The 17,219-nt window shown below is 37.3% G+C and overlaps 1 protein-coding gene across 3 annotated transcripts in view; it reads left to right on the top strand.

Moving 5' to 3' along the window:
- RNF17 (ring finger protein 17) overlaps window positions 1-17,219 on the top strand; it is a 115,302-nt gene that overhangs the window by 61,612 nt on the left and 36,471 nt on the right. For all 3 annotated transcript variants that reach the window (XM_060394510.1, XM_042255122.2, XM_060394509.1), the window contains 6 exons: window positions 875-990; window positions 2,715-2,835; window positions 7,371-7,491; window positions 15,566-15,796; window positions 16,444-16,594; window positions 16,731-16,849. In XM_060394510.1, coding sequence (XP_060250493.1) covers window positions 875-990; window positions 2,715-2,835; window positions 7,371-7,491; window positions 15,566-15,796; window positions 16,444-16,594; window positions 16,731-16,849 — 859 coding nt within the window. The remainder of the gene's footprint in view (window positions 1-874; window positions 991-2,714; window positions 2,836-7,370; window positions 7,492-15,565; window positions 15,797-16,443; window positions 16,595-16,730; window positions 16,850-17,219) is intronic.

Raw genomic sequence — 17,219 nt, 5'->3', positions numbered from 1 at the left:
TAGGAGCAGAGAATACCTGAACTTTTTCCATTTTGAAATTGTATTCTGTAGAAGTTTATAAATTTGAAAGTAAAAAGTTTTGTGGCACTGTAAACACATGTGCTTAGAGGGGCTAAACAGTCAAAATGAGTGTTTATAAAAAGATAGAGCTTTATTCATGCTTCAGTCTATTTGAATGTTCCAGAGATTTCTCTGGTATCTCAAAATATGAAAACTAGTTTGACATAGAGGTCTGTTTCTGCTCATTTTTCATAATATCTACAGATAATTTTTTAAAATTTCACTGTTAGATATTATTATATGAATCGGTCTGTGCCTTGATCATTAAGTTGCTTGCCTTGTTTAATTGCCTATGTTGACTAACAAACATTAAGTGCTTAGTTTGTGTTTGGTGCTTTGCAAAGTGTATTTTAAGTAGGTGAATCATCAAAAACAGTCTTAAGATCTGACTCTATTGGTGCACCCACTCTACAGATGAACTAATGAGGCTGAGAGAAAAAAAGTAATTTGCTCAGGGTAGTATCTTAGAGATATTAATTAGATTTCCTCACAGTTGCATGTCATTTAAGTGTCTTAACTCAGATCTAATTCTTAACTTTTAGGCTGTAACACATAGCATTGGATGATTTTGTTATCCTGATTTTGGTTATCTTTTGATATCTTTAAATTGTTAGTTTCTCATTCACCAAGTCTGAACCAACTATACATTATGGTTGGTTTTGTGAGAAAATATTAGAAATATTTTTTACATTAAAAAAATAGTTTGTATGTTAAACATAAAGACATTCTAATCTAGTTGATTGTAGATCAGTCTAAACTTTGCTAGATAATGTTTTTTCCAAGTTTGTGATTTCCAGTTTCATAATTTTTGAAGGTTTGCCTGGACATCGTGAAGTTGAAGTTAAATATGTGGACTTTGGCAATACAGCAAAAATAACACTTAAAAACATGCGTAAGATAAAGGATGAATTTCTGAATCCTGCAGAGAAGGTAATCTACTTACTGTGAATCATAGGTTTAGAATGTCAGTACAAACATGAAAGTATTTTTGAAGTCATTTTTACTATAGAAATGTTATTTTAACTACAGTTTTTCTGTAAATAATTTCTGACTCATGGCTATCAAAGTTTCTGTAATTACTATTAAAGAAATAATATGTATCTTAGCAAATAAGCATTAATTATAATTATGTATATAATATGTGTGTTTTTATAAGTACTTACTGGTCTGCAGCTTTTAATGTATTATTTTGAAATAACTGTACAATGTAGTAAGAATATGATGTATTATGTGAAAAAAGTCATTACAGAAGTGGTTTTACTGTGATCCCATTTATGTTTAAGTATATGTAACGTGTGCAAGAGAAAGATGTCTGGAAGAATAAGTAAAAAACTTACCCTTCTCTTGGAATCCTACTCCCCAGAGATAAGTATGGTTAAGGAGGCTTATTTCCTAATTTATATACTCCCAGTATTTGAATTATTGTTAAGCAGAATTTTTCATTTAAAATAGATAAAATAATACAGGAAAAACTTGAAAATATAATACTCTTGCCTGGAAAACCCCATGGACAGAGGAGCCTGGAAGGCTGTAGTCCTTGGGATCACTGAGGGTCAGACACGACTGAGCGACTTCCCTTTGGCTTTTCACTTTCATGCATTGGAGAAGGAAATGGCAACCCACTCCAGTGTTCTTGCCTGGAGAATCCCAGGGACGGGGGAGCCTGGTGGGCTGCTGTCTATGGGGGTCGCACAGAGTCGGACACGACTGAAGCGACTTAGCAGCAGCAGCATAGATGATAAAATGGAGGGATCACTCAGAATTATTCAGTATTTTTCATATATATACTTCTAAGATGCATCTTCTGTGTTTTTAACAATTATGAGATTAGACTATATATAGTCCTATAACCTGCATTTTCATTTAACAGTGTATCATAGTATTAATATCTGCAGTTCTTTCAGTGGATGCTTATTTTTCCAGGATCTGAGTATAAAATGATTCATTCAACAAAGTATTCTGGGGTTTTTTGTTTCGTCTTTGGTTTTGGTATTTTTTAATAAGCTACTGGGAATTTTATTTTTTTAATTGACATATAGTTGGTGTACAGTATTATACAAGTTACAAGTGTACAAAATAGTGAGTCACAATTTTTTTTTTAATTTTTACTTTGTTTTACTTTACAATACTGTATTGATTTTGCCATACATTGACATGAATCCACCACGGGTGTACATGCGTTCCCAAACATGAACCCCCCTCCCACCTCCTTCCCCATAACATCTCTCTGGGTCCTCCCTGTGCACCAGCCCCAAGCATGCTGTATCCTGCATCGGACATAGACTGGCGATTCAATTCTTACATGATAGTATACATGTTTCAATGCCATTCTCCCAAATCATCCCACCACAATTTTTTAAAGTTATACTCCATTTATAGTTATCATAAAATATTGGCTATATTTCCTTTGTTGTACAATATATCGTTGTAGCTTATTTTCTATATATTAGTTTGTACCTCATAATTCCATACTCTGTTGATTCCAGCTGTTTGTATTTATAAGTATTGTTAGAGAGATCTTTGGACATTTGTTTGTTTTCTAAATCTGTATTAAACTCAAATGCAAAGTTTGGTTTTGTATGCATTTAATACTTGAATTCTAAAATAACTATGTTAATGTTACTTTCTTAATGATGCAATTTTGTTTGACATAGGCAATTAAATGTAAGCTGGCCTATATTGAACCATATAAAGGGACAATGCAGTGGTCAAAAAATGCTAAAGAAAAATTTGAAGAAAAGACTCAAGATAAGTTCATGACATGTTCCATCATTAGTAAGCTTTCTTCATTTTTATTGGGTGCCATGTGATCATAATCTTAAATAAGACTAACAGTATGATGTATAACATTTTTCAGATCTTATAAATTCAGTGTGTTGTCAATATGAGCTGTGAGAGGTAACATTTATTGAGAACTAGGGACAATGGAATATCTTCTACAGGCCCAAGAGCCTAAAATCAGCACATGAGGCAAATTTCCACTGAAGATCAACTCATCCTCAACATGTCTTCTTGAAAACCCTAAAGCCAGGAGTTAACTTATTTCTCTTTGCCTTTGTGCTGGTCTCTGTCCCTCATCTTGGAGGGATGGATGCTAAGGTTTAATTTTCAGGAAAGCAAAGGGAAATGGGAGATAAATAGAAAATAGGTTTTGTTTTATTTGACTCAGGTGAATTTAACTGTAGGTTCTCAGCTTATTTTGGAAAAAACTGTTTATCTTTGGAACAGTTTGGGACTGATAACACAGGCTAAGCTCTAGCCCTCAGTTTTGTAACTCAACAAGTTTAATGGCAAAACCTGAGTTTACATGAAGATCTAATATTGATCTCCCTTATAGTGAGTATTCATCATATATTCTACTTCAGGATAGTCATGATTGCTGCCTCAGAATTTCTAGGGGTATTAGGAAATGAGAAGTATATATTCTGTATAGCTTTTCTCAGTTTGAAGAATTGTGAAACATGTATGACCCCAAGGGATTTGGATGGAGGATTCGAAAGCTGCTGTTACCAGAGATTTTGATCTTTTCTAGAGCTGTGACCGACACTGGCTGTGTTGATCTGAACAGTACTAGTGCAGGATATATACAACTATGTTTCCTTAGGTTTGACTTATATGGCACTTTCAAAGGCCCTTTTTATGATATCCACTTTTTGATTTAGCAAACCCAAAATATCATGAGATTATTCGACTGTTTTATAATGAAGAAATTGAAGCTGAGAGATCAGTTGCTCAAGGCCACATAACCTAGAAATGATTTAATTATTTAGTTATAACCTAGAATGTGTTAATTCACTTTCTGTAAGATGTTATTCTGATGCAGTAGTTCTGTAGAAGAATATGATATAGGAGTTGTACCCTTAGTCTATAGAGTTGTTGTCTGGCTTCTCTAATATAAGTAGTAAATTAAGGGCCTTTTCAGTTCAGTTCAGTTCAGTCACTCAGTCGTGTCCAACTCTTTGTGACCCCATGAATCACAGCACACCAGGCCTCCCTGTCCATCACCAACTCACAGAGTTCACTCAAACTCATGTCCATCGAGTCAGTGATGCCATCCAGCCATCTCATCCTCTGTCATCCTCTTCTCCTCCTGGCCCCAATCCCTCCCAGCATCAGAGTTTTTCCAATGAGTCAACTCTTCACATGAGGTGGCCAGAGTATTGGAGTTTCAGCTTCAGCATCAGTCCTTCCAGTGAACGCCCAGTACTGATCTCCTTTAGGATAGACTGGTTGGATCTCCTTGCAGTCCAAGGGACTCTCAAGAGTCTTCTCTAGCACCACAGTTCAGAAGCATCAGTTCTTCAGCACTCAGCTTTCTTCACAGTCCAACTCTCACATCCATACATGACCACTGGAAAAACCATAGCCTTGACTAGATGGACCTTTGTTGGCAAAGTAATCTCTGCTTTTCAATATGCTATCTAGGTTGGTCATAACTTTTCTTCCAAGGAGTAAATGTCTTTTAATTTCATGGCTGCAGTCACCATCTGCAGTGATTTTGGAGCCCCCAAAATGAAGTCAGCCACTGTTTCCACTGTTTCCCCATCTATTTGTCATGAAGTGATGGGACCATATGCCATGATCTTTGTTTTCTGAATGTTGAGCTTTAAGCCAACTTTTTTGCTCTCCTCCTTCACTTTCATCAAGAGGTTTTTTAGCTCCTCTTCACTTTCTGCCATAAGGGTGGTGTCATCTGCATATCTGAGGTTATTGATATTTCTCCCGGCAGTCTTGATTCCAGCTTGTGCTTCTTCCAGACAAGCATTTCTCATGATGTACTCTGCAAAGAAGTTAAATAAGCAAGGTGACAATATACAGCCTTGATGTACTCCTTTTCCCATTTGGAAAGTCTGTTGTTCCATGTCCAGTTCTAAGTGTTGCTTCCTGACCTGCATACAGATTTCTCAAGAGGCAGGTCAGGTGGTCTGTTATTCCCATCTCTTTCAGAATTTTCCACAGTTTATTGTGATCCACACAGTCAAAGGCTTTGGCATAGTGAATAAAGCAGAAATAGATGTTTTTCTGGAACTCTCTTGCTTTGTCTATGATCCAGCGGATGTTGGCAATTTGATCTCTGGTTCCTCTGCCTTTTCTAAAACCAGCTTGAACATCTGGAAGTTCACAGTTCACATATTGCTGAAGCCTGGCTTGAAGAATTTTGAGCATTACTTTACTAGTGTGTGAGATGAGTGCAATTGTGCGGTAGTTTGGGCATTCTTTGGCATTGCCTTTCTTTGGGATTGGAATGCAAACTGACCTTTTCCAGCCCTGTGGCCACTGCTGAGTTTTCCAAATTTGCTGGCATATTGAGTGCAGCACTTTCACAGCATCATCTTTCAGGATTTGAAATAGCTCAACTGGAATTCCATCACCTCCACTAGCTTTGTTCATAGTGATGCTTTCTGAGGCCCCCTTGACGTCACATTCCAGGATGTCTGGCTCTAGGTGAGTGATCACACCATCGTGATTATCTGGGTTGTAAAGCTCTTTTCCATACAGTTCTTCTGTGTATTCTTGCCACCTCTTCTTAATATCTTCTGCTTCTGTTAGGTCCATACCGTTTCTGTCCTTTATCGAGCCCATCTTTGCATGAAATGTTCCCTTGGTGTCTCTAATTTTCTTAAAGAGATCTCTAGTCTTTCCCATTCTGTTGTTTGCCTCTAGGGCCTTTTAGTCCTGAGTAACTTGCACTGACTTTTCATTATTCAGTCACTCACTTGTGTCCAACTCTTTGCAATCCCATGGACTACAACACGCCAGTCCTCCCTGTCCTTCACCATCTCCCTGATCTTGCTCAAACTCTTATCCATTGCGTCAGTGATGCCATCCAACCATCTCGTCCTCTGTTATCGCCTTCTCCTCCTGCCCTCAGTTTTTCCCAGCTTGAGGGTCTTTTCTAAAGAACTGGCTCTAACTTTAAAGTGCTTTAATTGTCCTTTTAGCTTTCCTCTTGGTATTTTATTTTGTTGGTTTTTAGCTCCTTTGTTTACATGTCTCCTCCCAAGGCTAATCCATGAAGACTTGACTCGGGTTTCTTTCTTGACTCTCCCTTTTTCATTCTCAGTTAATTGTTATGCCAGTAATATCTGAGCACAAGTGTAGTGTATTTGATTTAAGGAGTGACAGAAGGCCCCACTTGACCTAAAACATCTTTTCCTATCAACCTGCACAGTGATGAGATTAGTATATGTTGTTACCTTATAAAACAAAGGACATTTAATTAGGAGCAGAGTAGGTAAGATGGTGAAGGTATGGAACACAGGAATAGTTGGCCCTCTGGAATAAAGAACTTGTGCAAGGGAAGTATGAATTCAGAGTGCTAAGGGGAACATAGAAGATGGAAAGTGAGGAGCTTAACTTTAATGAAGGTTCTGAGTTGCTTAGCATTTTGTTTCTAGATAATATATCTGGTCATTAAAAAGTAGTCAGGAATGATTTTTAAACTCTTAGAGGAAAAAGCCTTCCAACAAGTATTCTTATAGCTACGCAGTGTAGGATGTTACTGCTGATAATAGTTTATCTTTTCATTTGGAATCATCATTCTCTTTGCACCTGCCAGCTACTGCAATTGAATAGAAGTGTAGACATTAGCCGATCTCAGTGCATAGGAGTGTGTGTTTCTTAAAGAAATTTCTCTCACTCCTTCAGGTGCATACTGAGCAGGTTCTCTGTGCTTTAAATAAGTAAATAGGCACATGAGATGTAACTTTACCCTAAGCTGACTCCCTGTTTTGTTTAGGAAATAAGCCTAATAAAAGGTAAAAAGTTAGATGGTTTTTCCTAAAAAAGGAGGGGGAAGAATTCCAGTTAATGCTCTGGGTTGAGTTTTTGTTGTTTGAAACTTCGTGCCGTTCTCTGTGTGTGTTTACATGCACACATGTGTGTGTCATTCTTAGAAAAGCTGTAAAGCTTCACAAATAAGCACTGGCCTGGATTAATTTTTATTTATATCTTTTGCCCTCTGGAACTTGGCAGAATCCAGTAAAACAGTTTAAAACCACAACAGAATGCTATTGGAATTAATGTATGTCACTGTGTTTTTCTCTGAATCTAAAAGCTTCAAGCTGCTTTTGGTTTATTATAGGACAGTACATAATAACCTAAAATGAAAATTTTATTAACATTGGCAGTTCGTTCATGCATGACAAGTGATGTATCTACCCCTAGAGAGAAACGGACATTACTCAGCAGGAGGCCTCATGTATGCAAAATGAAGGAAATTAAGTTCTCAGGTTTTTAAAATTGCTTCATTTAGTATATTTTGTGATGTATTTATTTCTTTCCCCAAACTAGTCTTAATATTTTTACAGAAATTCTGGAAGATAATGTGCTGTTAGTTGAACTTTTTGATTTTCTTGGTGCTCCTGGAATGATTCCCACCAGTATTAATGACCAGCTAGTCAAAGAGGGCCTAGCATCTTATGAAGTAGGGTAAGTGGACCTGTAAACTTTTATTTTTAGTTGATATGTAACACTGTTCAGAAGAAGGGAAACTGGCATATCACTCCCCATTGGAGATCTGCTTAGACTATAGACGGGAGTTTTTCCCTATTAATTGGTCAGTAAAATGAGAAGAAAAAATAATTGGAGTCTTTAGTCTAGGCAGGAGTAGAGTGGCTTTTTTCTTCATCCCTATGGGGCTCTACAACAAGAATGGTTCCTGGAGATAGAGGGTGCATCTGAGAAAAGGAGACTGACATTTTATTTTAGGTGGGACGTCTGCTTAGGCGGCCTCTTGAACCGTTTGTGAAGACAATCAGGAAGAGAAACGGCAGGGTAGAGAGTGAGCAAAATAGTAGAGTAGCCTGCATTCTCATCTGGAGAAATAGGAATTTTTCCTGGGTGCAAGTGGATACTTTAAAGGGGAACCAGGCTTGACCATTGTGCTTTTACTCAGGACAGGTGTGGTTAAAAGGCCTGTCCTGGTTAAAAGCCTTGTGGTTGAGGCGACCCAGAAGCAGAAGGGCAGAATGGTGGTAGGAAAGGTGGGAGGGTTTAGAAGTCAGGACACAGCAGTTCTTCTATGGTAGGGACTTGTACAGGGCAGTGGCCCCTGAGGGGTTTCCTGAAGAATTCCATCACACAGCCCTTAAGAAAGCCAGTATTTGAGTACACCCACAGTGATGCCTGTCTGCGTATGCCAGAGAAGCAGCAACACCCAGCAGAGGTCTGCCGTGACATGGCCAGTGTGTGGTCTGGCTCTGCCTCCCTCCCCGCCCCGCCCCTACCCCCACCCAACACTGGTGGAACCAGAAGTAGTAGAGAGGGCTGGCCTTTTCCACTATAGGTCCTAAGCATGGGAGGGAGAGATAGAAGAAATATTTAAATGTATTGGACTGAGTTTTCTTTTTTTTTTACATAGGGTTATGAAATATACAACATACAATTTTAAAAGTTCACCCTTTTTAGGTAGAGTTATGAGTTTTGATAAACACATATAATCACGCAGCTGTCATTACAGTCAAGTTGCAGACTATTTTCATGACTCCTCAAAGTTCACTTTGTTTCTTCCTCCATACCTAGTCCTTGGCAGCTACTGATCAAATTTCTGTCTCCATAGTTTTGTCTTTTCCACACATTCATATAAATGGAGTCATATAATACTTGGCCTTTTTGTGTCTTGCTTTTCCATTTGGTCACAAAGAGTCAGACACCAGTGAGTGACTAAACAACAACAACCTTTCCATTTAGCATAATGTTTTTGAGATTAGGTCATGTTGCCTACACCGGTAGTTCTCATTGCTTTGCTCACTCGTATTTCATTGTATGGATGCACCATAATATTATATGTTTACCAATTGATGAACATTTGGGCTATTTCCAGTTTGGGGAAACTTCGTGAATAAAGCTGCTGTAAATATTTGCATATAGGTGTTTGTGTAGCTATATGTATGTATGCAAAATTGCTGTTTGTAAGGTAAATTTATTTCTACCTTTATGAGAACCTGCCAAATGTTTATGAGAGTTTTATTGTTCTCCATTCTTGCTAGCACTTGATTTTGTCATTTTATATTAGCCCTTCTTATAGGAGTATAGTGGTTTTCATCTTAATTTCCATGAGTTTGAGTGAACTCCGGGAGTTGGTGATGGACAGGGAGGCCTCGTGTGCTGCAGTTCATGGGGTCGCAAAGAGTCAGACACGACTGAGCGACTAAACTGAACTGAACTGAATGACATTAAAGATCTTAACATGTGCTTATTTGCCATCTGTATCTCTTCTTTGGTGAAGTATCTTTTCAGATGTTTTGCCCTTTTTAAAAACTGTTGCTTATTATTATTGAAATATGAGAGCTCTTTATATATTCTAGACATGTCTTTCATTAGGCATGTACTTTGCAAATACTTTCTTCCAATCTGGCTTCTTAAGGTGTCTTTTAAAGAGCCAAAAATTTTCTTATTTCTTTGGATGATATATTACTTCTGGTATTTTTTCAGCTTTTTTAAAAAACTGAAGTACAGTTTACATAAAACTGTATATAAATCACAGGCATATGATATAGTGATTCAGAACTTTTATATGTTATACTCCATTTGTAGTTATTATAAGATATTGGCTATACTCTGTGGTGTTCAATATATCCTTGTTTGTCAGCCTTTTAAAATAAAAAGTTATTGTCAAAAAAAAAAAAAAAAAGAGCCAAAGGTTCTGGTTTTTCAGGCATTTTGTATTTAGCTGAGAAATCTTTGCCTAAGCCAAGGTTGTAAAGATTTTCTCCTATGTATTCTTCCTTATGTTTTATAGTTACATGTTTCATATTTAGGGTTGTCATCCTTTTTATTTTGTTAAATAGACTATTTTTTGTAGCCATTTTAGGTCCAAAACATGAAGTGGAAAGAACAGAGTTCCTTTATGCTTCTGCCCCCACATAGACACAGCCTCCCCACCATTATCAACCAGCAAAGTGGTGTATTTACAAGGAACAGTGAAATTCTGTTAACATGTCAGAATCATCAAAGTCCAAAGTTTGGGTTACTGTATGTATATTGTGTGGGTTTGGACATTATGTAGTGACTTGAATATACCATTGTAGTGTCATACAGAGTATTTCCACTGTCCTGAAAATCTGTGAGAGCCTAACATTGAATATTTCCACTGTCCTGAAAATCTGTGAGAGCCTAACATTCTTCCCTCCCCTCTAGCTAATGGCAAACACTGATCATTTTATCGCCTCCATAGTTGTGTCTTTTCCACAGTGGAATCATATAGTATGTAGCCTTCTCAGATTGGCTTCTTTCATTTAGTAATATGCTTTTAAGGTTCCTCTGTGTCTTTTTCTGGCTTGATAGCTCATTGCTTTTTAGCACTGAATAATATTCCATTGTCTGGTTGTATCACAGTTTGTTTATTCAATCACTTACTGAAGGACATCTTGGGTGCTTCTGCTCAGAACAGGACATTCTCCACTTGTGGGGAGAGTGGAGGCGACATACAGAGAGTGGAGGTGCCACCCACATTGGGCGTGTTGCGTGAGGTCCTGTGTCTGTTAAAGCAGAGGGGGGATCCCCAGGAAGCAAAGCATTGCAGTGATCGGTGAGCTGTAGGTCATGCCCTTGGCCGGAGGACCTCAGGGCTCACATGGTGGAGCCTCAGGAGCAGGCATGGCAGTAGCTAAGGAAGCAGGGTGAAGAGAGAGGCAGGCATGATTCCTCACTCCCAAATGCTCATCCTTGTACTCGTCAACAGGCAAATCCAAGGTTCATGGGTCAGCCTGAAATTTGTACATTTGGGAGGCCCCCATTCAGGAAAAGTATGCAAAATTATAACATTTATGTAGACTGTTGAAAGAAATCAACAAATTACAGATTTTCAAAAGTTGACAAATACTATGAATATTAGAAAATTCAGAATCACCTGTAAAATACCTTTACAGATTTTTTAACTGTATACTGATTACCACATGAAATGGCAGATTTGGTGATATTTCCTTTGGCAGGAACAGAAAAGTAAATGTCTTTTCTGTAGTGTGGTTGATTGAAATTTGTTTATTGGTAACTTTTTAAAGTTTTTTTTTAGAACCATAGCTTAGTTATTAGTAGTGTCATATAAATTTCTAAAAATCATAGTTAATTTTAGGTGAATATTATTTCTGTTATGTATTATATATACATTGTGTGCTGTGCTTAGTCGCTCACTTGTGTCTGACTCTTTGTGACCCCATGGACTGTAGCCTGCCAGGCTCCTCTGTCCATGGGGATTCTCTAGTCAAGAATACTGGAGTGGGTTGCCATGCCCTCCTCCAGGGGATCTTCCCAACCCACGGATCAAACCCAGGTCTCCCACATTGCAGGTGGATTCTTTACCATCTGAGCCACCAGGGAAGCCCAAGAATACTAGAGTGAGTATCCTGTCTCTTCTGCAGGGGATCTTCCTGACCCAGGAATAGAACCAGGGTCTCCTGCATTGCAGGTGGATTCTTTACCAGCTGAGCCACCAGTGATTGGAGAGCCTCAACTGGCCTCAGGCATTTTCTTCAAAGTGGAATTAGGTGCCAGATTTGTAAACAGAAAGCTCCCCACATTAGCAGATGCAAACTAGTATATATAGAATGGATAAACAAGGTCTTACTATATAGCACAGGGACCTATATTCAATATCCTGAGATAAACATGATGAAAAGAATATGAAAAAATTATGTATATGTATAACTGAATCACTTTACTGGATAGCAGAAATTAACATAACATTGTAAATAACCTATACTTCAATAAAAGAAAAAAAGAAAGCTCCTCATGGGTTTCCCCTTCCCTACATACAGTGTGCCCCCTCACAACTACACTCATTCTAGTCACTTTTCTGGTTCCTATGGGCACCTGTGCTTGTGTTAAAGATGCCTGCTTGCACCCCCTTTTTGCATTGCGTCAAGTGTCAGGGCTTCCTGGAACAGGTCTATGGGTCAGAATATGGTGATTTGTGATTCTGTAAAGATTTAAGGACTGCTGGAGGGAACACACCTCTTCGAGCTGCTCTCCTCAAAGCCCTGTTCTTTGCAGGTTTAAGGGTTATCTCTTGAGATTGTAATCTGTTACATCATTATACCTGCATAATATTTACTTATATCCATTATATATACATATATATATTATATATACATTATGTATATAATATTCAAGACACTTCAAGTTTTATTTTAATGAATCTTTAATATAGTTTAAACTGATATTTATTAATGTATTGATTTAATTCACTTATTAATAGGGTAACCCTAATTCTTGTCCAAACTGGGACATGTTTAAGTATAAAAAAGAGGACACCAGATTAACAAACATATAGTGGCTCACTGTATTCATTAGTTTGTCTCCAGCGTCCTCCTCATAGTGGTATATTTGCTTTATATTGAACCGTATATTTTCATGTTGTTACATTAAAGGTCTTAGGAGTATTTCTGGAATCCATTCCCATACCAAGATTGCTAGCAGTAGCGTAACTCCACAGGGAAGTGGTGGTCAACCACAAAACTGTATCCCACTAAATCCAAACTAAATGTGTTTCAAAGTCAACTCCCAAGCCCCTGGAATACTTAGACCAAAAAATGAGAGTAGGAGTCAGTGATCTTAACTAATTTAAGTTAAAATACTTACTGTTGAAAATATTGACATAAATCACAGCAAGATCCTCTATGACCTACCTCCTGCAGTAATGGAAATAAAAACAAAAATAAACAAATGGGACCTAATTAAACTTGAAAGATTTTGCACAACAAAGGAAACCATAAACAAGATGAAAAGAGAACCTTCAGAATAGGAGAAAATAATTGCAAATGAAGCAACTGACAAAGGATTAATCTCCAAAATAGACAAATAGTTCGTGCAGTTCAACATCAGAAAAGCAAAGAACCTAATCAGAGAATGGGCACAAGACCAAAGCAGACATTTATTTCCTCAAATAAGACATCCAGATGGCTAATAAACACATCAAAAAAAGCTCAACATTGCTCATTATTAGAGAAATGCAAATCAAAACTACAGTGAGGTCACCATACACCCGTCAGAATGGTCATCATCAGAAAATCTGCTAACAGTAAATGCCGGAGAGAATGTGGAGAAAAGGGAAACCTCTTGTATGCTGGTGGGAATGTAAATTGATAACAACCACTATGGAGAACAGTATGCCAATTTCTTAAAAAACTAGGAATGAAACTGCCATATGACCCAACAGTCCCACTATTGGGCATATACCCTGAGAAAACCATAATTGAAAAAGATATATGTACCCCAGTGTTCATTGCAGCACTGTTTACAATAGCCTGGACATCGAAGTAACCTAGATGTCTATCGACAGGTAAATGGATAAAGAAGTTGTGGTACATATATACAATGGAATATTACTCAGCCATAAAAAGGAATGAATTTGAGTCAGTTCTAGTGAGGTGGATGAACCTAGAACCTGTTAGACAGAGTGAAGTAAGTCAGAAAAGAAAAAAACAAATACCATATATTATCACATATATATGGGATCTAGAAAAATGGTACCCATGAACCCATTTGCAGGGCAGGAATAGAGACTCAGACACAGTGAACAGACTTACGGACATAGTGGGGCAAGGAGAGGGTGGGGTAAATTGAGAGAGTAGCATTGAAATATGTACATTACCATTTGTAAAATGGATTGGTGATGGGAAGTTGCTATATAGTGCAGAGAGCTCAGCCTGGAGCTGTGTGACAAACTAGAGGGATCCGACGGGGAGGGAGGTTCAAGACAGAGGAAACGTGAATACCTACAGCTGATTCATGTTGATGTATGGCAGAAATCAACACAACATTGTAAAGCAGTTGTCCTCTGATTAAAAATAATTGAGGCAGGGGAAGCACATTGCTTTGCAAACCTTCCCGGGGAACCAGTTATTATAAACCCACCCTACTCCTCTGGCAGCCCCAGTCAGTTTCCTTGCCCTTCAATACCCAGATTGCTGATTCCTACTGATTCCTGCAAAACAGTCTTACTGTTTCCAGTGTATCTGTTCTATGTGTATGTTAGTTGTTCAGTTGTGTTCAACTCTCTGTGACCCCATGGACTGTAGCCCACCAGGCTTCTCTGTCCATGGGATTCTCTAGGCAGCAATACTGGAGTGGGTTGCCATGCCCTCCTCCAGAGGATTGTATCTGTTGCCTGTCCTCAAATTAGAACATGCGTTTCCCTTGATCAGTGTTTTCCCTGAGCACCTAAGGATTAAGAAGAAAGGAAGTGTGAAGTCCCACAGTTTAGTCTGTTGGGGTCACCTGTATCATACATGCACACTATCATTTATAAAATAAAACATAATGTTTCCCAAATAATCTGGCCTCTGTGTGCTTCAAGGTTCATGCCATGTCCTATTTATGCCAAAGCTACGTATTTTTCCTTTGGTTTCTGGAATGCCTCCCTAACTCCTGCTTGTCCTTTTAAAATCTCAATTGAAATGTCAGTTAATCAGAGAAACCTTCTCCAGCTCCAAGACTAGGTTAGATTTCATTGGCCTACGCCCTTGTTCTTTGAAATTTATTTTTTGTATAATTATGTAATCACTCACTATCATAATACCATAAGATCCTGGAGGACTGGACCCTGCTTATTTTGTCCACTGCTGTATCTCTGGAACCTGGGTCTCTTGGCTCACAGTATGTACCCAGTAAATATTAATTGAATGAAAGAAATAAATATCAGGGTCTGGAGCATAGAAGAGAGAGAGACCTGATTGGGTGATTCAGATGGGGAGTAAACATATACATGGTAAATGAGTCCATCATTTTCATCAATCATCTCAATCTCCATAGATGAACATGCAACTCTAAGCATTATCATTTACAGGAGAGAGAAGCCCAGAAAAATGGTAGATCAAGAACTTTAGATTAGAGAAAAACCAGGAACCAAAGAAAGAGAACATTTCACGAAGGCAAAAGTAGCTAGTTTAGGCTCAGAGTTCATGTCAAATAAGGACCAAAAACTATCCAATAGATTCAGAAGGAAAAACTTAGCCCCTCTGGTTAGCACAATCTCCAGTTTATTATGAAAGAACTTAAGATTTTTCCTTTGAAGAAATTTTGCCATTAATTATCTGTGATTAGATTCTGAACTGTTCAGATTAAACGTTCTAAACACTTAATCCAGTAATTTTGCTTGTTAACAGATTTTAAAATAACAATTGTTTTCCACTTGTATTCTCATTGACAAACAGTTTGATAACTTTTAGGCAAAGAGAAATATTCAAGTTACCAAAAAAATCCTGAATAATTATTTTCTTTAGTGAGTACAAAATATCAATAAGGAATGATGAAATTATTAGCACACTTGGTATTTTAAACTGTTTTTAAAGTAGAAACCATGGATTTTACATGTTTTTTTTTCCTTTTTGTCCTTTGTTAATCATTAAGAACTCTTTTTAAAAAAGACTAAAATTGCTGTTAATATCAAAACTGCAAAGCAGTGAATCATAACTAAAACTTGTTCATCTCTAGATCTAACCAAATACAAACAAAAATATTTTGTAAACTATGCATATTGTTAATGGGTTGGTTTTTTTTTTTTCAGATATACCCTCAAAGATAATTCTAAAAAGCATATTGAAGTATGGGATCCTTCTCCAGAAGAAATTATTTCAAATGAAGTAAACAACTTAATAAATCCTCTGTTTGCAAAATCTCTACCTAGTGAGGATCTGCAGTCACTTTATAATAAGGAACTGCCTGTGCACATCTGCAATATAGTGTCTCCTGAGAAGATCTATGTTCAGTGGTTATTAACAGAAAACTTGCTTCATAGGTATAACATCCAAGGAAAATTGTGCATATAGTTTATTCTCTTTTCCGTATTTTATTTCAAAGATCTAGAACTCATAAATGCAGAGTTCTTGTTTTAAAAGTACAAAATTATTTCGGCTAAATAGTCATTTAAAAACTAGTTAACAGTATACAAATAGTATATTAACTGATTATTTTTATTGTATTAAGATTTATATATTCCACAAAGGCTTATTGAGCACCTATTATTTGACAGCCAGTATTATAGCTGTTGGGGAAACAGTGATAAAAACATTGGACAAGTTTGTGCAGTCATGGAGCTTACATTCTAGTAGAGGGAATGACAGTGAACAAAGAAAGTTACCTACAGCAGGAGATAATGATGAAGATGAGAAAAATAAAGCAGCTGGGCAGGAAGACCTCACAGAGTCAGTGACACTTGAGATAAATCCTCAAGGCAGTGAGGAAGCGAGCCTTGAAGATGCCTGGGAGGCACTCATGTCAGGCAGAGGAAAGAGCTAGTTCAAGACCCTGCAGTAGAAATGTGCTCAGGTGCTCAAGGAGGAAGGAGGCATCCAGTTTGTTTGGAATAGAATGAGGGAGGGAGGTCAGAGAATTGTATGTTATAAGAAAGTTTCAGAGAGGTAAAAAATTTTTTTCTTTACATAGTTTAGGAGAAAAGATGGTTGCTGCTTATGAAAACTCAAAATGGGAACCTGTTAAATGGGAAAATGATATGCACTGTGCTGTTAATATCCCAGATAAAAATCAGTGGCGAAGGGGCCAGATCATCAGAATGGTTACAGACACATTGGTAGAGGTAAATGCAGAGTTAAAAATATAATCAAGAAAGTAAATGTATTTTGTATTTTCATGCAATTTTTATTACGCTTTTCAGTTTGTAAAAAAAATTAAAGCATTATTTTTCCATAGACTTAAAGTTATTGTTTTCATAGGTCTTGCTGTATGACGTGGGTGTTGAACTAGTAGTGAACATTAACTGTTTAAGAGAACTTCAAGAAAACCTAAAGACAATGGGAAGATTATCTTTGGAATGCTCTCTTGTTGATATAAGGTAGTTTTTAGCTGAGTAAGATTTCTTATTACTGAATATGATTTTAAATATTTTTCTGTTTGGATTCTGATCTGTTTTTATTTTGCTGACATATTCTGAAATTTTCATAAAGATCTAGTTAATTTTAAGGTTTTGGGAAGCAGGAAGGAAAAAATACGAAGCACATAAACTTTGGTGGTATTGAGATAGAGATAGGTGAATACAACAGGTATCTAGATTAAGTTCAAACTGTTAAAAAAGAAACTTGAGACACAAATGAAGATAGGAATAAAAAATAAAGTTTCTGCTGAAAAGTCTACTCATTGCCTTATAGGAATTCCCATATACATAACAAGATGTTTTTCTCTTGCTGCTTTTAGGATTTTTTCTT

The sequence above is a fragment of the Ovis aries genome, chromosome 10 (assembly GCF_016772045.2).
Source record: "Ovis aries strain OAR_USU_Benz2616 breed Rambouillet chromosome 10, ARS-UI_Ramb_v3.0, whole genome shotgun sequence".
Taxonomy (NCBI): Eukaryota; Metazoa; Chordata; class Mammalia; order Artiodactyla; family Bovidae; genus Ovis; species Ovis aries.
This window is presented reverse-complemented; position numbering and strand designations above follow the sequence as displayed.